This window comes from Aphelocoma coerulescens (assembly GCF_041296385.1).
Source record: "Aphelocoma coerulescens isolate FSJ_1873_10779 chromosome Z unlocalized genomic scaffold, UR_Acoe_1.0 ChrZ, whole genome shotgun sequence".
In the NCBI taxonomy this organism is placed as follows: domain Eukaryota; kingdom Metazoa; phylum Chordata; class Aves; order Passeriformes; family Corvidae; genus Aphelocoma; species Aphelocoma coerulescens.
The window spans coordinates 10,119,942-10,146,529 of NW_027184085.1; the positions used below are offsets into that span (position 1 = coordinate 10,119,942).

The window sequence follows — 26,588 nt, forward strand, 5'->3', positions numbered from 1 at the left end:
GAAGTTTTCTTGCAGGTTAAAGGAGCAAAAATGGATGAATGTCCAAGTGGGGGATATAATAAAGCTAGAAAACAACAACTTTGTGACAGTGAGTACCATTTCTCTCTATCCTGATCACAGTTATTCTCTGTCACCCTTACCACTCATGAGAAAATCAGTCATGGTGATGATGTGACAGTAATGACAAGCAGCACTGCTCTGCAGTGCCTGCTGACTGTGTGAATTCATGCCAAATCTGTCTGTCTGTCTGTCTATCTGTGCTCAGGCTGATCTCCTGTTGCTGTCAAGCAGTGAGCCACACAGCCTGACGTACATTGAGACAGCTGAGCTGGATGGGTAAGTGAGCCTGGCTCTGGCATGCAATCACTGCCGTCACTGCAAAGCCACCATTCCTGGTGACCCTGGGTGCTGCAGGCAGACCTGCAATAGCTTTGCTAGCAAGAGTTTCATAAAGTGTAGGATAAACTTTGGGTAGGTATCTTGAAAATAACATCTTCTGGTGGATACTTTTGCCTCTTAAGTGCAAGTGTCATATGAGGAGGGGATTTTATTTTTCAGTGACAGTTTTTCTAATACTGAGAGTTAGTTAGAGACATGTTCCTGCAATATCACGAAAGCAATATCCCCAGCAGAGGCTGTTTCTTTTATCTCCTTTTGTATTTTCTTTGAGACAGATTATCTGGGTGAGATAATCATAATTAATAACTCTGGTAATCTCGTTTGAACGGCCATAGAATAATATCAATGCAAGCACACAGCAAAGGCTTCCAAATGCTGCCCACTCCAGGACAGAACTGGCCACAAGTCAGAGGGCTGCAACTTGTATTAATTGGAATAAATTGGAGCTGTCCTCATCTTTATGACCCATTTTGCATTACCTTTTCTGCATTGCTCAAAGCTAGCAACAATCTCAGGGACTGAGCAAGACCAGAGATTTCAAGAAATTGTGTCTCTTCCAAGACCATACAGATTGCCCTCTGGACTTTCCCCATCTGATTTCTGCTGAAAATGGGTTTGTAGTTTTCACACACACAAGTGCCACTTCTAAGAGGCCCTGAACAAATGCAGTATTCTTTTCACATTGCATTTCCAACTCCTCAGCTAGCTAGTCCCAGGACTGAAGTAATCTTCCAGATCAGAATAGCATGGGAGAAAAGATTCAGAGCTCTCCTATATGATTAGATACCTTGGGTTTAAACGTGTCATGAGTGACAAGATAGACAGTGGGGTGCTCTGTGGTAAAATTAAGAAGACAGAGCCACTTTGCCTTTGGTACCATACCTAGAATTCCTCTGAACTGCCTGTCATTGCAACTGAGAGAGACAATCTACACCCTTTGGCCAGGTGAAACAGGTACATGGTATCACAGTCCATCAGATGTCTAAGGAAGAAGACTGTCCTCAAGAGCAGAAGTGACTTTCAGGGGGAGCTTTCAGTTCACATATGACTTTCAGTTCATGTTTTTGTCTTACATTTTTTGTCACAGTGAAACAAACCTGAAGGTGAAGCAGGCACTGACAGTCACTGCAGAGCTTGGAGAAGATCTGCAAAAGCTGACAGAGTTCAATGGTGAGTACAAATGGAAAATTCACTTTCCAGAGGATTTGCTGAAATTACAGAGAAGTGGTTAGGACTGTTCCTTCCAAGCTGCCCACTGCCCCCTGCTAGGACTTCTCTGGAAGCAGTGCCAGCAAAACAGAACAGGCACTCTGTAGTCTGTACAACAGGTATCAACACCACATGTAAAGGAAAAGGTCCCTCTTTGCTTGCTGGTCTTGGTGCTATGTATGGCTACAACCTGACACTGCATTGGTGGCACTTCTTGTGGATGGACACTTTTCTTTTGTGTCTGTCTGTGCATGTCGAGACTACCCGCCTTGAAACCCAGCACAAGAGTCCACGTAACTGCACAATGGAAACTGTTTTTCCAAAACCTTATGCTTAGTTCTGACCTCAAAACATTTTCACACTGATGTAGCAATGCTGATGCACCGATTACATTTATCTTCTGATCAGTGGCACTTCCCAGACACCATACAGACCTGAGAACTAATGTGCACACAGGACAGGTGATTACTTCCCATCATGAAGCCTCGTCTTGAAACCATACCTCTCCTCTCTCAATGCCACAATAAAGACTGAATTTTTAAAAATATCTAAAGCCAGGCAGTGCAGATGTGGTTAACAGGAAATGTGTCCTTTCTCAGCACTGCTTGCTGTAGCAAAATCAAGATAGGATGGGATAGAATATAGAATAGAATTAGAATTAGAATAGAATAGATTAGAATAGAATAGAATAGAATAGAATAGAATAGAATAGAATAGAATAGAATAGAATAGAATAGAATGTTTTAATTGGAAGGAACAATTTTATACAATTATCTCTAGTCCAACTGCCTGACCACTTCAGGGCTGACCAAAAATTAAAGTATGTTTTTAAGGGCACTGTCCAAATGCCCCTTAAACCTGACAGACTGGGGACATCAATCACCTCTGTAGGAAGCCTGTTCCAGTGAGCAGTCACACTCTCAGTGAAGAAATGTTTCTTGATGTCCAGTCTGAACCTCTCCTGGTGCAACTTCAACCATTCCCATGCGTCCTGTCACTGGATACCAGAGAATACTTAGCAGCACATACTGCTGAGGAGCTAGGCCTGTCAAAACCAGAGTACTCCATGCTCACACATCATCTATCTGTGGAGAGAAGATGAGGGAACAGACCAAGTGGTGTTACTCACGTTCAGCAGTGCTCTGCTGGCTTAGATACGAGGTCAGGATTACAGGAGGAGTCAGTATGGAAAGGGATGGAATGAGTGCTGGTGTCCTTGGAATGCCTCAAGGATTGCAAGCTCTCAGGAAATATTTTTAGATAAAGAGGGGAAAAAAATTTTAGAAAAAAATGTGTTTGAAATAAGTAGATGATTCCAGGACAAGTGGTGGGGATGTGGCAAAGAGCATAGCTGAGACTGTCTCTGGTAGAATTTCTTTTGCCTTGTTTGTTGAGGTTTTGTGCAGTAATGTGTGTGGTTTTTGCCAAGTGTCAGCTCAGTACATCAGGATTTCTCGAAAGTGACGGCTGAGGTTCTGAGTGTTTTAGGTCTTCAGAAATATTTGTTTACAGGTGCAGTTAAGATGCTTTACGTTAGTAATTGGAGTGGCATGCCTTAATTATTTTCCTGAGCAGGCTGAAGTGTCTATCAATTTAAGCAAAATCTTAATCTTAGATAATTTTTCAAGCATGTTTAGTGTGATGCTTATCTAAGGGCACTGTGTTCTTGTAAGTGCTTAATTTAAAAAATGTTTAAAAATATTTTGGAAAATTGAGAATTTTGTTATTGGATATTTCTTTATTCTGTAAATATCTGTTTTACTTATGTTGTAAATAAAAGTGACCTCTTCGCAATACTTAAAATGAATAAAATGTTTCCCAGTATGATTTATATTTGACAGTGTACTGGGAAGAGTGCCTGGAATCAGACCCAGCCTTGCATTTCCCTTAGCAGACCTCCATAGAAATATTTAAATATTTATCTAACTCTTTATCTAATTACTTTTTAGGACAGGAAGAGAGGACAGGGTTTTGCAGCTAATACAGGCACTCAGTGGAATGCTTAATGTGAACTATGATGTTTGTTTGATGGTTCAGATAAGGCAGATGCTTGCAAAACTCTGAATTTCTTTGTTTGATTTGGGGAACTGGGAGACCAGAAAGGCAACAATACTTTTCAGTTACCCTCTACTTACCACATGTCGACTTGGCAGTATTTAACTCTTTCAGCTGAAATGTGTTCCAGATATCTTATTGCTGTTAGTGGGAGAGGGGGGCAGGAAGCATGGTGCCTGGCTGTGGTTGCCTTCAGCTGCAGAGTTACTGGGCTCAGTGCAGCTGTCCTGGGGGAATTTTTAAAGCTTCTCACTCTTTTGTGGTCAGTCTCATCTGGATGAATCCCTTCTGATCTCAGAATCAGGATGTCAATAGCCCAGACCCACCTGCTTATGGGAAAGTAGATGTGGACACTGGAGGTGCTCACAGGAGCACTGTCCCATGGCAGGCACAGTGTTCCTCGTGGGAGACCATGCTCTGGGTTTGCTTTGCCAAGTGTTCTGCTGTTTGAGGTTCCATTGCAAAGCCTCTGTTTCCTTTGTGCTTTTCAAGGCGTTGCAAGGGTGGTAATGAGACAGGCCTGGTTACTGAAGACTTTGAGAAATGATGGAGCACAGGTCTGGTTGTTGTTGGACTAACCAGAGGATAAAATAGAAGATCAACACAGTTGGTACCATGAGTTCTGATGTCACATGTGTCACTGAATTTCCTAACTGTTTGCTCTTTTGTGTCTGATAATTTGTCTTCCCTAGATTAGCTGCTTTTTTGATGGTTTTAATAATTTTTAATTTTAAAATGTGTAGTGGTAAAGACGATCGTGACACTTAAAGCTGCACTTTTCTTCTGGACTTCCCTGGATTTTGTTTCCAGTCTCTTGAGCTTGGTGTGTAAATCTGAGAGCAGCTAGAAGAACTGCACTCTCTGCAAATCCTAGTCTTTTTGTACGTATTTACAGCCTGTGATCAAAATAACTTCAGTGTTCCTGCTGATTAAGTGAACAGACTGAACTCCTAGATTGCCTTTCAGTAAGGCATATTTGTATTTTCCATTTCTTTTCAATACATCCACAGGGCTCTGCTTTGATTCTTTAAATGTCAGGTGCAGCTGTTGATTTAAATAGTCATTTTTGTACTGAGGTATCTGAACACATTTTATTACAATAAATAAATATAAAGCATGGAAATAGACACTCCAATCACTTACAGTATCAGCTGTGTGGCCAAAGAAGGTAGCGGTATCTTTTTATATGCCCCTGAGTTGTAAAACAGATGAAATTAAAAAACAGTGAACAAAGACACCTCAGTTAATTACTCTTCTGCAGCCTTTAGGCTATGATTTTATTCACTTGGGCTCCTGCAGTTTGAGGTAAAATGAAATAAGAAAAAAGATGATGTCAGCACTTTTAGCTAAAATTATCCAGTGACATCCTACCACTATGAACTTGCTGTGAATGGATTAAAAGTACATTGCTGGTTCAACGTTTCTTCTCACCCACATAAAAGTTGTGGAAACTTTGTTTTGTACTCTACCAATAAAAAATTGCCATGTTCAAAGAATTGGATAAATCCAAGTCCATTGTGGTCCTTTGAATTACAAGATTCATATGGGGAAGGAGCAACATCCCAGAACATGAATAAATATAAGGTATAGGATGGGAATGACAGGGTTAGGAGTCGACTGCAACAGCAGTGTGAAATATGTCTCTCTGGGGAACAGCTGGGAATGCAGTATTGATGACACCTTTCTGGACCAAGATTTCCATTTTTGCTTTTACCTTCTTTTTACAGGAGAAATCAGATGTGAGGCACCAAATAACAAACTGGATAAATTCACAGGAACTCTTACTCTTCGAGGAGAGAAGTATGCTCTGGACAATGAGAAGATGTTGCTGAGGGGCTGTACGATCAGGAACACAGAGTGGTGCTTTGGACTGGTTATTTATGCTGGTAGGTAAAAAGACTGACATGTGGATTGCAGAGCCCAGCAGCACTAGCATGGGAATACATCACACCCAGCATGTACAAAGGAATTGAGTATTTTCCTCTTTGTAAAGTATGTTTCTACCAGGTACAAGAAGAAAAAAGTTTCTTGTTTCAGAAATGCACACAGCAAAGTACAGGAGGGGAGTTTTGATTGATGACTAAGAAAGAATGTAACAGTTACATTTGGTTAAGAATTCTCTCAAGTGTATTGGATTAAACACTCTGTATCATTTCTATGTGATTTTAATCCATATTGGAATATCAGAGTCATCAATAATATTATTGATTAGATCTATGCTTTTCATGAGCACAGTCCTCTTGTTTCTGTACTCCTCTAGACATGTGAGATAATACATAGTATATCACCAATAACATAGCAATATCTGGTATTCAGTGAAGAGTGATTAAAGCTGAAAGGGAGGACTAAATGTTGAAAGAAAAGAGTTAAGTCAACGTCCAGAATTAATGGTTTTATGTGACTCCCTCCATGTAATCTCAGACAAATGGCTTAACCTGTTTCTGCCCAAGTTTCTCACCAGCACTCAAGACTGTGCATACCTGACTTCAAGAGAGCTGCAATGGTTATTTATGCTGAAAAGCACCGTGGAGCCTCAGAGGGAATCAGCTTTAGAACAGCTAAGCTTTATTACTGAAATTAACAAGTGTGCTTCATCTCCAGGGCCAGACACAAAACTCATGCAGAACAGTGGAAAAACAACTTTTAAGCGAACAAGCATCGATCGGCTCATGAATGTCCTTGTGTTGGTGGTAAGTCTGATTAATGTGCCGTTCTTCAGATGTGTTCATCATTTCCAGATGCTCCACCTCCTTGTCCACACAAATGGGGGAATATCAGAAGTGACTGATGATGAGAAGAAAAAGTACATAATAATTTATTAGCAGCCTGAGTTCTGCAGCACCTCTGCCAGCCCATCTTGCAAAGCAAGGCCATTACATTGACAGAATTAAGGCCTTTTCTTCTGAGCTTGTCATTTTGTCTGCTCTTCCTTGCTCTGCATTTTTGTGTGAGAAATATTTTGAAGCCTGCAAAGCCCTTTTTTCTTCCAGTAATTTTGTCATTTTCTATTTAAATAAACATTAGCAGTTCTCTCTCTTCCTCGTGATTTGTTGGCATCTCTGGTGATATCTGCATAGGACTTGGTAATTGAGTTTGCTCATTTACATGATGCCAGCTCCTGACTTAACACGTTAGGATAAATTATTAGACATGGTCTCATTAATGCTAGGAAACTGGTGTTTTTAGCAGCTAGGAAATTTGAGAACACTAATCTTACATAGCAAGCACTCTTCCCAGATTGAAAAACAGATTTAATTTGAGGGTTAAGCTCATCAGTGGATTTAAGAAATGGCAAATACTTCCAGGCCGAAATAGTGATTCTTTTACAGACTCTCTCAAGGTTTTACTGCTTGAGTTCAAAGCCACTCAGGGAAGGAAGACATACACTCTGACACTACTTTAATCAGTGTTGCTTGAAGAAAAGGTCTTTAGTTTCAGATTTCATTTTCCTTTGGGTGCAAATTTGTCATGCTTTCCCATGCATGCTGCACCACCTTCCCAGGAAACTGGGACTGGGAGGTCTGGTGGTCAGTGGTCACTGTTACTGCTTCTTCCCTACTACTCTTGCTCTCCTGATCACCCTAGTATCCAACTGGGGACAGGATCCATTCCCAGGCACTGGTGCAAGCCCTGGAGGAGGCATCCAACAGCAGTCTGTGCATCACAGCAAGGCTGTCCTGAGCTCTCCCTGCCCTCTCTGACTTCATGCCTCCTCAGCACTGGGGCTTAGAGCATAAACATCTCCAGGGTGGCACCACCCTCCAACCTCCACACTTCATCTCAGCCCCCTGTATTTTTTATTTTTAATCGGCATCCCAGAAGTCCTTTAGGTAGCCCAGGGATGTCCAGCAGTGCCACAGCACAGAGAGCCACTCCAGGGTTGTCTTCAACCCGTCTTGAGGCCTTGCTGTGTGTACAGTAAGGACATGCCCTTAATTTTAGTAACCTTGCACCAATCTCTGCCAAGGGAAAATCTTGGTTGTCATCAGCTTGTTTCCCTCAGTGTTTTCTTCTCTTTCTCCCCTGAAGTGGACAGCAAAACCAAACAAGGTTTGGGCCTCTTACATTCAAAATTTTGCGAGCATTTGAGGAACTTCACATTTTCATAGGTGTTCTGCTATGCTCTGACTGTGGAGGAGAATGGGCTTGGGGTGATCCACAGGGAACAGAAACAGAGCAGAGGAAAACCGAACAGGGAATCTGGAATTTAATGTTCAGTTAAGATTTGCTAAATCTCCTTTCACAAGCAATGGGTCCCACCCAGAACTTTCAGTCTGTTTGGCCTCTGTTTATAAAAACAAATGAGATGAATTTACCTCCTGGCTCTGTTTTAAAAAAACTGAGCAAGTTGCAGCTGATTGCATCAGCCTCTGCCTCGGTTCTTGGACACTGGAGGAGCCAAGGGTGTGTTTGTCTCCTTTACACACTTTTAAGGAACCTAAAATTTTGATGTCTAAGTAAAGCTCTATCGTACCCTAAACACCAGACTCTTTGGACACCTAAGAGGATGTGGCATTGGGTTTTTCCAGCTCACCGGGTGGTCAAAGTTTACAGAGCGTGGTCATAAAAACAAGCAGTATATTGTGCTTCTTGAGTTAAGACAAAGTAGCCACAACTTACTATAAATAAGTCATTTACATGTAGTGAAACTTATTCCACATTAACACTGGTAAAGTTATTTTGTGTTTATTTGCCCATAAAACTTCCAGGCACAAAGCACTATTTAAGTAGGTTTGCCAAAGGAGTGCCTGTTAAATGTTGCCCTGGTCTGCCCCAACAAGGGTTAATCAGAAGTGAACCTTTCCAGATGGCAGTCATAGCTGTTTTGTCACATTTGGAGGTGTTTCTCATCGATCTGAGATAGAAGTTAATGTTCCTCCGCTGGGGATGCACTTGCCAGCTCCAAAAATGCCTTTTTCTCCAAAACCTGCTTCTTAGCATGCTAGGAGGAGCAAATTTTCAGAGAAAGAGAGCTCTCACATTCATCTCTTAAACAACTGACTGCTTCAAATCCCAGAGCAGAACACAAAGTACCAGTTAAGAAACCGAGACTGTTTTAATTCACAGTCCAACAGTCAATGTTCGTCTTGAAATCAAAAGTCACTTCCTCTTTACAAAATTCTTACTGAGAGGATCTCCAGCAGGCAGTGCATGGGCAGGACCCAGGGAGGGAGGATGTTCATCCTGGGAAGCCCCACGAGCATGCACAAGCCTATGATTTTTCATGCGCTTCTCTTCAGGGCTGTGGTTGCAATTGCAACACCCTGCACACAGCTGTTTCTGTGCACAGAAATTAATCTCCAGGGCTGCTTTTAATGGCTTGGTCCTTTGCATTTGTCTCAGAGCAAACAGCATGTTAGTGAGCTTTGTGCAAGCGTGAGTGTTGCACGAGTGGGGTCGTGAGAGCGTTGACATGCCCAATGCACAGAAAACAAAATGGACATAAATGGAGTGCAACTGTAGGCAAGAGCTGCTGCGGTATAGAATCACAGAGTGGTTTGAGTTGGAAGGGACCTTGAAGATCATCTTGTTCCAACACCCCAGCCACGGGCAGGGACACCTTGGGAAAGTTCAGTTCCATGCATGTCAGTTGCTGAATCAGACATTGAAATTCCTACATGGATTGTGATATTCTGCAAAGGATAATTTTTAACCTGTGGGGCAGTGAGGTGGGTCATGCCTCTAATATATCCTTAAGTCCTTATAATTACAATGGCACATATTCAAGTATGTTTTAATTTCTGGTTCACAGAGGTTTAAAAACACTGCACCACATTCCTTACCAGCAAGCAATATTGTCTTCATTTCACAAGTTGAGTAATTTATTTGGCTTCGCGCAATTAAATAGAAAAGCTACTACTCATGTGTGAAATAAATGTGTCCCCTGACACTCAGTCTGCCACCTTTTCTTACAGTTCCCTTTTGTGGCTTTTTTATATTAAAATTTGAGTTGATCAGGCATGAACTTTTCACCAAGTGATTCATACTGCTTCACAGAAGTGTCTTTCTTCCTGCCACACATTACCTCAGCAGTACAAATATTAGCTTTACCATTAACATTTCTATGTTTGTCCCTCAATTACTGCTTTTTAAAAAGGTTGATTACTGTTTTAATGTGATTGTTGCTGTGTGTCCTTTACATAATGGTCCAAGTTACTGATCATTTTTCCCTAATGATTATACTTGCAAAAGATGATTTTTAATTGCTCTTTTGTGCAGCCTGTTGACTCCATATCTTCACTTTTTTTCTTATAATAATGGCTTGTTTATGTCAAATGTTTGGACAAGCCTGTGCCAAAAGAATTATTTTATTATCATTTGTCCGGGAAGGATGTCAAGTTAACTGCAGTTTATCTCCCCCACCATCACCATTTCTTCCTTACAAGTATCGTAATTGTATTAGCAGGATTCCAAAATGGTGGGGCTTCCCAGTTTTTAAAACATTGTTAAAAACTAACCTTATTAAAGGGAAAGTTAAAAACTAACCTCTAAGCTTCCATCTTTGAATTAGATGGACCTGCTGCATTGAAGATGCTTATTAGCAGAGAGAGCCACACAGTGCTCTGTGTCAGTAGACATAATCTGCCTTTTTCATTTACTATAGGGCAGATAATTCCTTCTTCTTCCTTCCTCCTTCCTCTTGGAGGACTGTCTGTTAACATGTTTGCTTTTCACACACCTGCTTATGATTTTTTTTTTTTTGTTTTCTTGATATTTTTTGACTGTTGGATATTCACAGTTCTATAATTCCTTGCAGTTTGTATTAATTTCTGCTAAATTTCCTTCTTCCTGTTCTTTTTGTGTTCTTTTCCAAATAATTGTATTGCTACATTCCTGTCTTCTTTTAATCAAACAGTGCTTTATGACCTATGTAATGTTTTTCTGTCTGTTAAATAGTGTTCCTGAGCAAGCCCCAGTTTTCACTAAGGTATCCCAGTCTGAAATTCACTTCCCAGCTGCTGTTGCCCTGGTTGCTTTAGGCTTCAGGAAACAGGCTTCTCTAAAGCCCAAGGATACACATCACTGGTTGGTGTTGCTTTTTGTTTGCTCAAAGGAAGGGTAATCAAATCATGAGGGCAGATGCCAAGGCAACCATTTGTTTTGAGAAAGCAATTAACTCTCCTCTAACCATCAGAATAATATCCAGTGCTGAACTCCAAACTGTACGGTGCTGGATTATCCTTAGTAGTCTTTCAGAAATTGTGAGGAATACTGTGATACATCTGGCAAATGGCCAGGTAAAGTCCTCCAGACAGTTTCTGTTCCCAGGTGTGCAGCCAGATGTTTGAAGACCCTCAGCTCAACTCTCCTCTAATGAGATTTGGTGTTCTGCAGCAGACTGCTGTAACCACCCTAGTTGAGATGTCTTCTTGGGATTTAAATCCCCAGTTGTTTGAGGACTTCTAATTCCAAGTTGCCAGACTCTGCACTGTGTAGCTTTGTTCTTGAGGTAAAAGTATCATAATTTTGCTGGTTTTTCCTCTTCATCTGTAGGAACATTCTCCTATGTTTCAAGCTATCCAGCTCTATCCCATTAGGGTCTTCTAACTAACCTGTACGTAAAAAATTCCTTGTTTCTAAAATGCAATACATTTTGTTTGGTTTTTGAATTTTTTTTTTTTTTTTTTTTTTTTCAGATCTTTGCATTTTTAGCACTGATGTGTCTCATCCTAGCCATTGGCAATGGTATCTGGGAGCATGATAAGGGCTACTACTTCCAGGTCTATCTGCCCTGGGCAGAGGGTGTCAACTCTGCCCCCTACTCCGGCTTCCTCATGTTCTGGTCATATGTGATCATTCTAAACACCGTGGTACCAATTTCACTCTACGTCAGGTACGTGCCAGAAGCTCCTTTCACTTTTGATCTTAGGAGCCTTTGCCTTAACTGGGAGCAGCATTTTCCTTAAAACCTAACACAGCCCCATCACAGATGATCCTACACAACCACAGTCATGCTTTTCCTGTTTCTGCTGCCTTCAGAAGGCTTTATCAGGCTTGGAGTGGGGACAACAGTGAGCCCTGGATGAGGAGAGGATGATTTTGCAGTTAAAGGGGAGGTGTAGGTGTGTAGGATGCTATAGGAGTAGGGCTGGAAGCCTGCCAGCATTAGCACCTTGCTAACAGTGAATGAGTGGCCTGTTCTTTGACGTAGCTTTAGGACTGTGTGAGGATTGCCAGGTAAGTAGGTGCGGTCAGGTTGAAGTACTTGGTGCTCTATGATCAGTGTGATTGTTGCCTCTTCCCAGACAATGCAGAGATGTGTTGGTTATTGGCGATAGCCAAGCAGGAGTGGCAGGTAGGCAATGTGTCTGTGATGCTCTCCAACCTTGGGGCTGGGGTAGAGATTGCATAGCCCTGTTTAATTTATCATTGTACCTGTTTAATTTATCATTGTCACCTTTGCTACTGAGACTCTCTTTTGTGTTGGTAACCATGAGGAATGAATTGCATTCCTGTCCAAAGTGAAAATTCGTGTCATCTTCAAGCTGATGCCATTCTTTGGTTGTACTGAGTGACATAATGGCTCTCTTGTTGTGGAGTTCTCTGTTGTTTGAGACATGGCTGTGCTCAGCCCCTGGCACTGGGCTCAGCCCAGCCCACAGCTCTGCTGGAAACCATCTCCTGAAACAGCACCAAGTGAAACCCACTGCTCCTGCCTCACTTCTCAGTCCAAAAACTTCTGAAACTTTCCAAGTACTTTTATAAAGTACTGCTTTATAAAACAAAGGAAATGAGTTTGCTGTAAACTTAGCAGATAATTTCAGTGGACCTTGATTCAGCATCCCTTACCACAGGCCACCTGTGGACAGATGAGTTCAACTTGTCGTTGAACTCAACCTTCAAAGGGTTGACCCTTCAAAGTTGTCTCCTAATTGCAATTGATAATGGTGGTGCTGAAGATAAAGAGCTTGTCCCTTAAGCTAATGAATCGCCTTCTCTTTCTGTTTCATCAGTGTGGAGATTATACGCTTGGGTAACAGTTTCTACATCGACTGGGACCGTAAAATGTATTACCCGCTGAATGACACACCAGCTCAGGCCCGAACCACTACACTCAACGAAGAGCTGGGACAGATCAAGTACATCTTCTCAGACAAGACAGGAACTCTCACCCAGAACATCATGTGTTTCAACAAGTGCTCCATCAACGGCAAATCCTATGGTATGTTACCTGTTTGTCGTGCTCTCTGGGTTCTGTTTCTCTGTGTGCCTCTTCATCCACAGAGACTAAATCTGATATCCAGAAGAGAATGCCATGTAAGGAGCTGCAGTGATCAAGTGCAAGGCTGTCCATCAGGGATGTCTGGACATCCTGACTGCATCACTTGCCATGTATTAATAGTTTCCCCTTCTTTCTCACTCTTTTATCTCCCTTTTTCTGCCCCACTGTTATCCCAGCTAAAGAACCAACACTACTAGTTTCTCCTCGTTTGTCCCAGATTTACAATATCTGTACTCAAATTTGCAGGGTTTTTTTTCTGATATCTCTAGTTAGGTATTCTCAGCTTTTTATTGTATTATTGACATTATTAGCCAGCTATTGCTAACCTTGCAAAACATAACATGTGACTCACATAACTAACTCCCTATTAATCCCTTATAAAATCAGCCATCCCTCATGGGGCTATCTGCAAATTTTGTCAGATTCTCACACAGTTGTCTCTCACCTTCAGCAATTTCTCATGACATGAGTAGTCATTTTCCACATCCTTTTCAGGTAGTTGGACTAGTCAAAGACCTGGTCTTTGTCCTTACACCTGACATTCTTCACCCATCAGAAGAGAGAAAAGTTTGTAGGGAGTTGAAAAACAATAGGAAACAAGAGTAATTATCTCTGTTAAGTCCTAGAAGTCATTGATTTAAAAGGCTTGTTCATGCTATGGCCCCAGGCAGTTTTCTTCATACTGCTCAAGAGGTGCTAACACTTTGCAAACTGCCTAATTGATTAACATCATTAGATGCCCCAGAGAAATTAGTCCCTGCTTATTCGTATATGAATGCTTGCTTTGCCTGTGTCAGACCCGTTGATGCACTAATGTGCCATAAAGCTTGCATCCTTTCTTAGTACTATCAGCTGACTGGAAGAAGATCCTTCTTCCTATGAATCTGTGTATATTTGGAGACCACCATATCTCAAACAGTGATACTATGATATCTAACATTGGTACTGCTAAACAGTTTGAAATCTCTCCTGTCATGTGTCCTTAACTGACTTTTCTGAAGCAGATGTCACCACTAACAGATATAGGGTAAGGGTTCAAGAAATGAATGGGAAATACAGGCAAAGAAGTCAAACAGTCTATTGCCTGTAGTTTTCTAAATGTTCTTCTAGCACAGTACTTCTCTGTTGTTCAGGGGCATTCAGAAAAGCTGTGCCAGAAAGGATGATCTAGTTCTGCTCTCCTCTGGGCTTAAGGGAAGGAGATGTACAAAAGCCTCTTGGCTGTGGTTCCCAGGGAATCAACTGATGCTTAGGTTCTCAGGAGGGGTGTTTACTGTGTTTTCTTTTATACCCTTGGGGCCTTTGTGAAGGCACACCAGCACTACACTTGATTTTGGTCACAGTTGAGGTTGCTGGGGCAAATATGAGTCAATCATTCTTGTAATTCATTGCATTTCAATCTTATTTCTATGAAGTGTTGGGACTGGCTGGCCTTGGCACAGTCCAGACCTTCCTAGAGAAACTTGTCTCTGGGCAGAAGTTCTAATAATGTATCCTGGAGATGACATTTCTTCAATTCCTGTAACCAGATCATGTGTCCAGGGAATATCAGTAGAGCAGCCTTGCTACCTAGATGAGGGGAAAATGGGCTTTGAAGACCACTTTTCTGTGAGTGTCCAGGGACTGCTGCAAATAGTAGGATCCAGGAGCTGGATTTTGAAAGAGAAGGCACAAAAGAAGTCATACCCTGGAAGCACTTTCATTTCCTGCTTAGCACTAGATCCTCTCTGGGTTCAGCTCAAGACAAGTCTTCTTTACTCAAAAGCCAGTCATTTTCATGGTAACTGCTGTGTGTTTCAAGCATCTGTCAGTCTCTGGATTTTGTCATGGACCAACATAGAAACTGACTGTTGTGTATCATCAGTCGTCAGTGCCCGTGTCAATTTACTGAAACTTTTTAAATAGATTCTAGCTCAGAAACACTTTAACCAATTTTGTGGCTCAGAGACTGCACTTATCCACAGTGTGTGGCTATAATTTCATCTTTCTTGCTTGCAGGTGATGTGTATGATATGTCTGGGCAGAGGATAGAAATAAATGAGGTAAGTGCTCAGGTGCTGTCAGGATCTGTGCTTTTAGTGGACCTGGATAAGTACCAGTGGACACAGCCCACAGAGGCATAGCTTGTGGTTTTGACCCTGCAAGAGCTGATGCTCTTGATGCTCTTAACAGTGATGTGTGTTCCTCTGGATGTGAGAGAATTCCCAGAGTTAAGTTGCTTTCCAGTAAGCCTGGCTTAAACCTGCAGGTCGGGAGCAGCCCACTGTCCCTTCTGCTTCACCAGACATCCTGGTGCATGCACAGCTTCTCTTGAACACCTGACCATTGGTGTTTGTTGGAGACTTGGACATAGGTGAATTTTATTAACCTTGGTATTTTATTAAAGCTTTAGTGAGGAATTAGTGAGTGCAGTTCATACCAATAGCGAGGTCACTGTCAAATTCCTCTAATGTCTGGACTTCAGAAAGAGTGAAAATATGTCATTTCTACATTTCTCTTTAGCTTCTGCTTGCTGGCACAAACGCACATGTCTTTATTTCTAAAATGTCTGAAAGCTGCATGCAGGCAACATGATGATGAAAATCCCTCTCCCTGTTCCAATGATTCATTTCCAGGCCATTCAGAGTTTTAATTGCCCACTGAAATAGGCTTGTTTGTCCTGAGTGCTGTGCCTCCAGCCTGCCCTCTCTCCGTCAGCCTTGCTTGGTGACACACACTGGACCCCTGCCAACTGTCCACCCCACCCTGCTGCTCGTGACACTCTGGGGAGCAGAATCCTGCAGAGTCCTCCAGCAATCCACGACGCTGCTGTGCCTGGACCTTGCTGTACAGACGAGTGTGGGAGGGGTCAGTCTGTGCTCTTGGACTGAGTGCTAAATGTCAATGTGCAGAGGTCAAAAGGATGATTCCCATCCTGGAAACTCTGAGCTCACCGGAGATGGGGCGGGAGACAGAATTGTCTGAGGCAGGCTTGGCAGTCCATTACTCCATGACACATGGTGCAGTGAGCTTCTGGACATTTCTTCAGTGTGTTCTACTCTGCTTGACAAAATGGGCAGTGCCCATGGAGTTTAACCTTTACATCACCTGTCTGTCCTATTTTTTTCCATATCAGGATTTTTTCTGGCATTGAGAGAATGTGGTGGATAAGACAACCTTTTGAATTGTTTTAAACTAGGCTCCTGCATTCCAGTATCACAGGCAGCCTTTGACATCATGAACACAATGCCTCCAAGCATGCATGTGTTGAAGGCAGGCACTTCTTTGCTATAGGTATCCATTGGCAGGGATCCTGTTGGAGCGTTAGCTGCTGCTCAGAGAGGCAGTTTAGCTAATGGGTTCATAGCCTGAGTAGTACTCTGAAAGGCGCATCTAGTGCCTGTCCTGTCCCATGATTAAATACCTTTCATGACTTCCCATTTCCTTAAACCCACCAATCTCTGTCATGAGCAGCCAGCCCTGCAGGATAGGGTCCTCTGTAAATGTGAGGAGCAGAGAGGGCCTGTGTTGGCCAGGCATTGGTGTACATCCATGTGAGAGCTCAACAAATAATACCAAGCCATGTTTTTTTTCAGAACACAGAGAAGGTTGATTTCTCATACAACCCATTAGCCGACCCAAAGTTTGCCTTCTATGACCACAGCCTGGTTGAAGCCGTGAAGCTGAATGATGTCCCAACACACAGGTTCTTCCGGCTGCTCTCACTTTGCCACACAGTGATGCCAGAGGAGAAGAAGGAAGGTGAGTACTGTTGAAGGCACTGGAATGAGTGGTTATGTTCACTTGCACCACAGCATGTCGTCTCTCCACAGAAGCTGTTACTGGTCCTTTTGGCTCCCTGGTGATTTTCTGTACTGTGGCTACACATAAATTAGTGTCTTTGGAGATGCCACATGGGAAGAGAAAGGACCAGGGCCTCCACTGCCTGTGTGTTCCTATGGTGGAACAGACGTATCATACTGCAAACACCACATCTCTGGAGTGTGGAAATTGCAGGTGCCACAGCTTCCCTGGGGTGGCAGAGGCTTGCCCCACTCTTTCTCTACTCTTTTGCTAGTCCCACAAAGCAAAGAACATGGAGCACCTACTCATTGGAGACTCATTGGCTCCTCTCACCCAGTGTTCCCACAGCTACTGGGTCAGCCTCCTCAAATCCCAGGCAGGATGAAAACCATACTTTAAAGGCTAGAATTAATTGACAGGTATTAGGTGAAAATACTGATCAGAAAAATATGTGCAGATCTAACTAGAAGGGGCTAAACCCAAGGAACTTGTCCTCTCAGTGAGATGTTGGACTCCAAAGAGAGTGATTAAAGTCCCCAAAAGAATCCAGGGGGTCTCTTGCACTATCCTGGAGGATGAGTTGGTGGGACTTGATGGAGATGTGTGGACATAAGGTGCTTTTTAGTGCTGCACTTCTGTGGAAAGACAGAAAAGCAAAGGGATAACTGCTGTATAATGTGTTGGATTTTGTACTTTTTTTAGCTCACAAATAGGTCAGATGCCACATTACATTTTTTTTCTTTCATGTCAGGTAACTTGGTGTATCAAGCACAATCTCCTGATGAGGGAGCCCTAGTCACTGCTGCCAGAAACTTTGGATTTGTTTTCCGGGCCCGCACACCAGAGACCATCACTGTCGTGGAAATGGGAGAAACAAAAATATACAAACTTCTGGCCATTCTTGATTTCAACAATGTTCGCAAGCGAATGTCTGTGATTGGTATGTTCCCTTTGCTGCTTTCTTTCCTTCCTGACTTTTTAGGTTCTGGAGCTGTCCCTTATTCTGCTATGATCCATTTTTCTAGGAGACCTCTTTTGCAATGTGCTCTGAATAACATTTATTTCTGAGGGCTTGAGATGTGCTGCCTTGACTTTATAAGTCCTGTTACACAGGAACAGTGCCAGAAAAATACTTAAAGGAGGCAGGTGGGAGAAATCTCAACATCTGGACCACAGGGATGCAAGCCAGCCTCCTGAAGACGCTGAGCTTTTCATATATCTTGCTCCCCCCATTACAATGCAGGAAAGGCCTTTCTTCTACTCAGCTTTTAAATTATCAGTGAAATTTGAGGAAGTAGGAAAGGAGAAAGCAAGAATGAACTGAGAAACCCACTTTCCTGAACAGAAAATGGAGAAATTACTCAAGAAACCTTTTGTAGCCTTTATTAACCCTTCAACATACTCAAATATATCAGGAATATCATAACTGTAGTTACAGTTTACTGGTAGGAGAAATAGGAAAAGTAGGACCAGTTCCCTAAAAACAAGTTGTTCTTAACTTCTGAGTGAAGTTCTGCCTGTAGGGACAACGTAGTGTCTGCTCAGACCAACGCACGCTCATCTTTTCTAAGCAGAGCTTGTCTTGATTCCTGGGAGTTGGCCAAAACTTGGGGAAATTCAGACACCTGTAGAAATTTTTCTTGATTTTGATTGAAGAGCTGTGTACCTCAAGAGCATCATTCTGGGATTTGTAGCATTTCTTTTCCTCTTCCTCACAGTGCGAAGTCCAGAAGGTGACTTGACTTTGTACTGCAAGGGGGCTGACACCATTCTTTATGAACTGCTTCATCCATCCTGCAACTCTCTCAAAGAGGAGACCACAGAACACCTGAATGTAAGTGCTTCCTTCTCAGCAGCATCTCTGCTTTTCTCCAGCATACTTTGTCTTCAGGAAAAAAAACCCAGATTTTAGAAACAGCACTTAAGCACCAATTTTTTGTTATGGACTAGAGAAACAAATTAATTTCTATGGCCTTAGGTATCAGATTAGTTGCCTAAGCATGAGCACCAGCTGCCATTTGAACTGCTCCAGGACACTCAGCAGATCAAGGGAGGTGATTCTGTCCTTCTGCTTCTGCTCTTGTAAGACCTCACCTGGAATACTGTCCAGCTCTGGGATCCTCAACATAAGAACATTGACCTGTTGGAGTGAGTCTATGGCTACGAAGATGATCAGAGGGCTGGAGTGCCTCTCCTGTGGCTGAGAGCTTTGGATTTGTTCAGCCTGGAGAAGAGAAGGCTCTGGGCAGACCTTATAACACCTTCCAGTACCTGAAGGAGCTACAAGAGAACTGGAGAGGGACTTTTTACAAGGGCAGGTAGTGATAAAGCAAGGATTAATGGCTTTAAACTGAAAAAGGGTAGATTTTGATTAAATATTAGAAAGAAATTCTTTACTGTGAGGGTAATGGGACACTGGAACAGGTTGTCCAGAGAAGATGTAGATGCTTCCATGCTGGAAGTGTTCAAGACCAAGTTGGATGGGGCTCTGAGCAACCTGGTCTGGTGTAAGGTGTCCCTATCCATGGCAGGGGAGTTGAAATGAGATGATCTTTAAGGTCCCTGCCAACCCAAGACAGTCTGTCATTCTATGATTCTATAATATGGACAAAGATGGCAAATACAATGCAGGACATTTAGAAGACCTGTGACCTGTTCCTGATGAACCTTTACTCCAAGCCTGGGGAGACACCTCCCACAGAGGCATTTCACAAATACATCTTTGCTGTTCCACCAAACACTAAGCTCCACACTGTACATCAGAAAGCACAGTTAAAAGAACTTGCTGAGATGCAGTGACTGGCTGTGCTCATGCTGTGCGTTTCAGACAGAATTCGTATCCTAAAAATGTTGAACCCACGTCCAAAATTGAAGGTTGTGTTCAGTGTTTATTTAGGTCTAACTACTCTGGACCTCTTGTTGAGAAATATGAGCCTGGGAAACAAATGCCTGGTTACTGTAAAGCTTTAGAGACAGAAAGTAGAAAAGCCCTTTTGAGTTTTTTCTTCATAAGGACCATGGATGGCAACGATAAAGTGGTCTGGAATTGCTATTTAAAAATACCACAAGGTTTGTGGCCTAAGGTGTAATTTTTTTCACATTTCCTCTGCAAACTTTACCAAGATGCTTTTACTGGTCGGCTTTCTGAGGGTCCTTTGTAAGGCTGGCTGACCAGAGTGTTCTTGGACTTTTCTGCCTCACCACTGTATTGCAGGAGTTTGCTGGAGAAGGCCTGAGGACACTCGTGGTGGCCTACAAAAGCTTGGAGGAAGATTACTTTCAGGACTGGATCGGGCGTCACCATGAAGCAAGCACTGCCTTGGAAGGACGGGAAGACAAACTGTCGGAGTTATATGAAGAGATTGAAAAAGACCTAATGGTTGGTAATTCAGGGAATCTGGGCCAAGCTGTGGGGGAGGCAGCAAGGGTGGTGGTTTGTCAATAAACAGCTCAGTATGACTTTGGTAAACACTGCTCTGCAAACAGTTCAGTGGGCTGTGTGACAGGAGCAGTTCAGAACAGGGCAGCCCTGGGTGTTCACTGGCACCTCCATCAGGAGCCCATTGCTGCGGTGTCAGCCACTGGCCAGGGGAATGGTTTTATTTTAACTCACGTGGGTGTCAGAGTAGCTTTCTCATGATGAAGTGACGTACCAGCGCCTGCAGGAGATGTTGTGGACACAAATACTTCATAGCTGTCCTTTGTATGTGCAAATGGCTGATCTGTTTATTTTTCAGCCTTTGAAATGGCAGACAGTGAATAATTCCCTGTGCCCCTGAGAGTGTCTCCTTTGTTCTTCCAGCCCTGGGCAGGATGGGTAGATGATATCCATGAACACGTTTGTGTCAATTTGAAACAGAGATAAAGTGTGATCTTTGAGTCTTTCTTCTCTCCCTCAGTGTTGTTACAGTTTTTAAGTGCCCTGGAGGGTTCTGCCTGTGTTTTAGAGCCATGAATAATGAATGAAAAGCACGTGTGGGATCTGAGGAGAAGCAATCCAGCTTTTGCACTCGTGGCAGTGCTTTCCTGAAATCCTGGAAATCCTGGCAGCCACCTTTGCTCCTTCCATTAGCTGTATGCTCAGAATGCCAGCAGGGCTCAAGGAAGAAGCAAGTGTGAGCTGTGGATGCGAGCCTTTGGAAGTTGCATAGTCTCTCTAGCTGGATGAGGGAGTGCTGTAAAATGGGGATTGTACAATTTTGAGGACCCTGTACAGAAGTTCAGTCAGAGCTTACAGTGTAGTTACCTACATTGATAACACTCATAGCTGATGTATGATGGACATCCCAGGATGCCAAAAGGGATCCTGGTCTTAAAGCCAACCTCTGAATTTAGTCTCCCAGCAGCAGGAGGTAGGTGGTAGCAGTGAAACCTGAGGTAGCAGTGAAACCTCCATGTCCCTTTGACAGCAGGTTAAAGCCACCATCTCCAAATAGCAGAGAAAGCAGTAACTTTAGAAAAATGAAGGTTTGTGTCCTGAGCAGTCTAGGGTGTAGCTGTGTGACAGTGTGGAGCAGGGGTGGGGACAGGTCTGTTAAGGGCTGGAGAATATGTTTAGCAGCCATGTGACATCTGCAGTACTGCACAGCTGGGATTGAGTTCTGCACAAGAGGAGGTTTGGGGACATGGATCCACAGTGTCTTTGTCACTCTGTTAAAGCTCTGTCTGCTGTGAAGGGAGCACATGGAACAACACAGACCTGTAGCTCTGCAAACATTCTTGCAAATAATTTCATGCATATTTATAATCCATCAGAGCCTGGGGGGATTAGAGACTAGAACATCTGCAGGATCAGGGCTGTACTCTGTAAAGTAAATTTGCTGAGGAAAAATGACAATCAGTACAACCTTATTCTTGGGGATTTCATTTGTGTTTGGTTGAGTTAGTTTTAATGCTTTCTCCTCTGGTAGCAGTGGGAGGACTTAACCAGCTCCCTGCCATTTCTGTTAAGCTGCTAGGTGCCACAGCCATCGAGGACAAGCTACAAGATGGGGTCCCACAGACAATTGAGACTCTTGCCAAAGCCAACATCAAGATATGGGTTCTTACTGGAGATAAGCAAGGTAAAGGCACTACGGCTTTGGATGCTTCTCTTCTCCCACTGGTGGGTTGGTTCTGCTAAGACCTGTGTTCTCATCCTTTGAAAACTGCACAGAAGACAAACTTACAGGGCTTTGCTTCATTGCCAGCTACACAAAATTTCAGTTGGCTGGAATTAGACTGGCTGACTGTAGCTTGTACCTGTCCTTAATTTCTGTCCTGAGGGTGGAAGCAGGGTGAAGGCAGAATCCTTCGTCTTTGGAGAGGTGACAGTAAGCCTCCCCTAGTCCCTGACATAGGCTGTGAAAAGGTGCCAGCTTCATCCAGTTGATCATTCAGTTAAAGAAGGTGGAAAAAATATTGTCTTGTTTTCCAGAAGCTTTAATGTTAAAGTGGATGTTGGGTGTGTTTCAGTTTGTTTCTGGCTCTCATCATTCCAAATAGAAACAGAGGAGAAACATAGGCTTTTGGAGGTGAAAAGAACAGTAAATAGACTCCAGTGAATTCTTTTGGAGACATAATATATTCACTGAAACAATGGTGTTTCAGGGAGGTCAAAAGTGTTTGTAAATAATTTCATCCAAGACATGAGCAGAGAATTTTTGAGAAAAATGAAACATTTCATTTTGTCATGTTCCAGATGCATTAATTTTGCTATAAAATAACAAAATATGTTTTTCAGAATTTTATGGACAAAATGTCATACTCTTTTTCAGAGCTGTGGCTTGGGGCTTTTCTGGAAGTATGGAGAGGGCAAATTAAAATCCTGAAAAAAATTTTTGAATCAACACGAAGTGCTTTTTGTTTCTCCAAGTATGTTGGTCAAAGGCTGTTTTAAGCTTTTTGGTAGAGTTATTTTTTCCTGTGGTCTTGTGAAGTCGGATTTGCTGCTACATCCAAAGTGACTCTCCTGGCTGTCTTACTGTTGACTCTGAAAGGCTTCAGTCTCTTTTGAGTCAGAAAGAGAGCTTTTGTCATGTGTACAAATAGGCCACAGAAGTGGGTGAATTTGGGGCTGCTAAAGTGGATTATCCTCCTGGTTTATCTTTCCCAGAGACAGCAATGAATATTGGATACTCCTGCAACTTGCTGAACGATGACATGGAAGATGTTTTTGTTATTGAAGGCAGCACATCTGATGACGTACTGAATGAGCTGAGGTAAATGGCTGAAACACAATTCGCTGCTGTGCACTAGCACTATTTGTGTTTTGTATCATTCCACCTTTTTTCTCCTGTCAGCTTTCCTTGTTGCAGTTCATTCAAGGACCTTAGATAAGGGACACCTGTCTCCCTGGAAGATCCAGAAGCTAAACACAGTGTAGAGATCTCCTCTGAGAGTAAATGCTGAAGCATCTTGATCCAAGAGCTCAAATTAAATAAAGGGATAAGAAAGCAGAGTCAGATAGGGAGTATCAGCTGAAATTCACCAGAAGTGATCCTGAGCCACAAAGCTTTGGCTCCAGGTTTGAGCTATGCTGTTGCTCTGCTGTGTTGCCATTTATTCACATTGCTGTCCTTTGTCTGGATATATCCTTTGTCTGGATACTTTTCTGGCAGTATCTGAGAACCTGCCTTCCTTCCTCACCTCCTCTGTAGACACGGGTTCTTAGGTAAAGGTGAAAAATGGAAAAGGTTTGCAGTCCTTTTCTCTTGGAATAGACGGTTGCCTGACAACATGCACAGAAAATTGGATGCCCTTTGGGATACCATCCTTCGTGACACTCAGATGGTTTGTTAGACTTCAAATCAGCAGAAGTTTAGCAACACTTGTTAGAGTTTCAGAAACGTAGATGATCTGTGCACACAGCAGTAGCTAAACAACGCATGTTGTTGTAGGGATACAGTAAAAATTGGACTGAACTATCAAAGGGAAGCATTGATTTTTTTGTTTTCATAAAGTTGTTTTAACAAAACATGATATATCTTTTCACGATTTTCATTACTTTCTTGTGTTTGGTTTTTTTTTTTTAAGGAATGCAAGGAAAAAGATGAAGCCAGACTCCTTTCTGGACAGTGATGAAATCAACATTCAGTTTCAAAAATCTTCAAAAAACCAAATAATTTTACCTGATGAGCAAGCAAATGGCATGTACGGTCTGGTTATCACTGGTCACAGCCTGGTAAGGAAGGTTCAGAGCCTTGTTAGGGATGAGTTCCCTGAAGAACTTACTGGAAGGACATACTGGCAGTCTGAAAAATGCTTTAAAATTCAACTCTAGAGGACAAGAATTTTTTTCCCCTAATTGAGAACTAGGTTCAGTGGTTATTTGAGCTGAGACATCAAAGGTGACAGACAATGTTTCGGAAGACAGGAACAGAGAACAGTTGGCCTTGATCTTTGGTGAACAAAAGGGGTAGAGTAGCTGGATCATATTTAATTTCTGGAAAGACACTGGAAAAATAACCAGGTTTGTGTTTGCAGCAAGATGATAACACAAGATGTGGGTTTCAATGCCAAGGACATACTCTACTAAATACAGTTGAAAACAGATATGCTTAATTGATAGGATAGAGATCTTATAACTTAAGTAATGTATTGATTCTCTCATGATGTTCTTCCAAGCAAGCTGAAGGAATACACTCTAGATTAAATTGCTAAATGACAGATGAAAGACTGTGGCTCTGAAGGGCTCACTGTTGATCTAAAACAACAGTTAGCTATCATCTGCAGAGGGTTATCCCACATCTCTTTGATGGTCAGTGTTTGCATTAACTGCTTAGAAAGAGAGAAGGTAACACCAGGCTGGGAGAGGGTACAAAGAAACCTGAGTCAAGCATGATCTGGAAAGCACAGGGGGAAACTGAGTCATTTGGGGTTTCTGAGTCTGGAGAATACTGATCAGTCTTGGTAATAGTTTTCAAATTATAACAGGTAAACAAAGTAATGGAATTAAACTGAGATAAGAGAGTTTTTGGGTGAAATGTCTTCCTGGTGAGAATAGTGAATCTGCAATAAATTTTCCATACTTGGAAATTTTTTAGACCTAGAGGGAAGAAAAAACAATTTAGATCAATTTAAACCTGTCTGTGAGGAAGGCTTAATTTATGTCAGGCTTATTTATCTGTTGTATTTTACTTTCCCACTTCTCAGTGGAAGCAAATAGACATATTTAGAGAGTTCTGAGAGGTGCTGCCTCTCAGAAACAAGGTGCTTCTGTTCCCTGTGGTTGCTATCTCAGTGGCAGTCCAGCAATTTTCACTCCCAGCTCTGTACAGCCCAGCAAATTACTATTAAGAAAATCTTATCTAACTCTGCTTTTGGTTCATGTGCCATGTGTACAGACCTCAAGCACTTTCAGATAGTGCCTAGCTTGTTAAGTACCCTTTCTCCCTCTTTTATACTCACTTCTTTGTGAGCTCCAGGGCCATAATCCCCTTTAGATTCCTACTGCAAAGTGGACAAGAGGTCTGTCAGATTTGGTCCATGTGCATTGCATGGACATTAGCTGCATGCCCCTTCTCTGTTCCTACTCCATCCCTTCAGCCTGCAGTGTAGACCCTGAGTGCTGTGCTACCAAAACACCACTGGCAGCAATGGAAAAGCTTTCTTTATATTCCTGGAAAAACACACACTCACCACACCCTGGTGAGGGGATATGTCCCACACAAAGAAACTCAGATCTGGGCTGTGTGGGAGCAGCCAGTCCACATACAGTAGACACAATGATTTTCACCAAGATAATGTCTTTCTTCTCAGTGGGGACCACAAGGATAGTGCAGACAAATATAGATGTCATTTATTTATTTCTATGAGCTTGAACAATGGTAGCAGTGCTGATACTGTCCCCCACACAGGACCTGCTCAGTGCTCTATCCCTGTCTGCAGAGGGGTGGGCAGTGGGCAGAGGGCAGTGCTGGGCTGTGCACACATCTGGTGTTGCCTGAGCAAAGCAGTGAACAGAAACTTGTCAGCATCCTTAATGGCATCATCATGCCAGTTGATTTGTATGCAGTTGCACCATTAATATACAGAGTGATAAATAACATTTTGCTGGTGCTGTGCAGCAAGGATGTTGAGGCAAAAGCCATCTGTGACTGCACTGACCAGCAGTACCCAGGCTAAACCATGAAAAGGTGTCTTGTTGAGCAGGCCTGCTGCCACTGACAGAGGAAAGAGGGGACGCTGGTGACTCACAGCTCTGTGTTTCAAAAAGAAAGAATATGTGGCGTAAGGACTGTCTGCCTTACACAGGGCAGTGGGCCTGGTGTAATGGCTCTGAGCAGGAATGAGCCCTGTAGATTCCTTCCATATATGTCTGCTAAAAAGAGACAACAAAGAGCAGAGCCAAACCACATGATCTGAAAGAAATATAAAAAAGCTCCCACTGCTCTCTCCTCCTCATGCAGAGCTGGAGGGGTGACTAGACATCCAATTATCTCAGTGCTTCCCGAACAGAAACAACACAGCTGACTGATTTAAAAGGTCAGCATTCAGAGTAAAGCAGCCTTCTCCCTAGTTTCGTGTTTTGCTTTGTCATGCCCACCTGAGCTTTTTACATGTTTTTTTTAATTAAGCACTTAACAAATTGATATCTTTCCTATTTATCTCCCAAAGCTTAACTAGTAATCCAAGAGGGTTGAGCAGAGTACTCTCTCACATGGAGATACACACGGTCGTCTCAGGCCCTGCAGCAGCTTCTTGCTTTTGGTGTTTTGACACTTCTGCCCTCTGTCAGGTTACATCAGCCAGAGCAGCTGTGGTGCATACCCAGCTGTGGTGCATATCCAGATGTGGTGCACCCAAAGTGCAAGCTCGTAGGTGTAGGGTGCACGGCCTGATGTGCTGTGTGGATGCTTCCTGCAACTGGGTGGATGGATTCACCCAAAGGAATGGAAGAGCCTGGCTCAGCTGTCATGGCCACCTCGCTGCATCCTCT

General features: G+C 42.7%; 1 protein-coding gene across 7 annotated transcripts in view; it reads left to right on the forward strand.

Moving 5' to 3' along the window:
* The window catches only part of LOC138103547 (phospholipid-transporting ATPase ID-like), an 85,109-nt gene that overhangs the window by 45,725 nt on the left and 12,796 nt on the right, over nucleotides 1-26,588 (forward strand). For all 7 annotated transcript variants that reach the window (XM_069001908.1, XM_069001906.1, XM_069001909.1 and 4 more), the window contains 15 exons: nucleotides 16-88; nucleotides 266-336; nucleotides 1,487-1,569; nucleotides 5,391-5,549; nucleotides 6,265-6,353; nucleotides 11,301-11,497; nucleotides 12,618-12,826; nucleotides 14,885-14,928; nucleotides 16,462-16,627; nucleotides 17,421-17,609; nucleotides 18,388-18,503; nucleotides 19,884-20,048; nucleotides 21,621-21,732; nucleotides 22,764-22,869; nucleotides 23,684-23,831. In XM_069001908.1, the coding sequence (XP_068858009.1) occupies nucleotides 16-88; nucleotides 266-336; nucleotides 1,487-1,569; nucleotides 5,391-5,549; nucleotides 6,265-6,353; nucleotides 11,301-11,497; nucleotides 12,618-12,826; nucleotides 14,885-14,928; nucleotides 16,462-16,627; nucleotides 17,421-17,609; nucleotides 18,388-18,503; nucleotides 19,884-20,048; nucleotides 21,621-21,732; nucleotides 22,764-22,869; nucleotides 23,684-23,831 (1,927 nt within the window). The remainder of the gene's footprint in view (nucleotides 1-15; nucleotides 89-265; nucleotides 337-1,486; nucleotides 1,570-5,390; nucleotides 5,550-6,264; nucleotides 6,354-11,300; nucleotides 11,498-12,617; nucleotides 12,827-14,884; nucleotides 14,929-16,461; nucleotides 16,628-17,420; nucleotides 17,610-18,387; nucleotides 18,504-19,883; nucleotides 20,049-21,620; nucleotides 21,733-22,763; nucleotides 22,870-23,683; nucleotides 23,832-26,588) is intronic.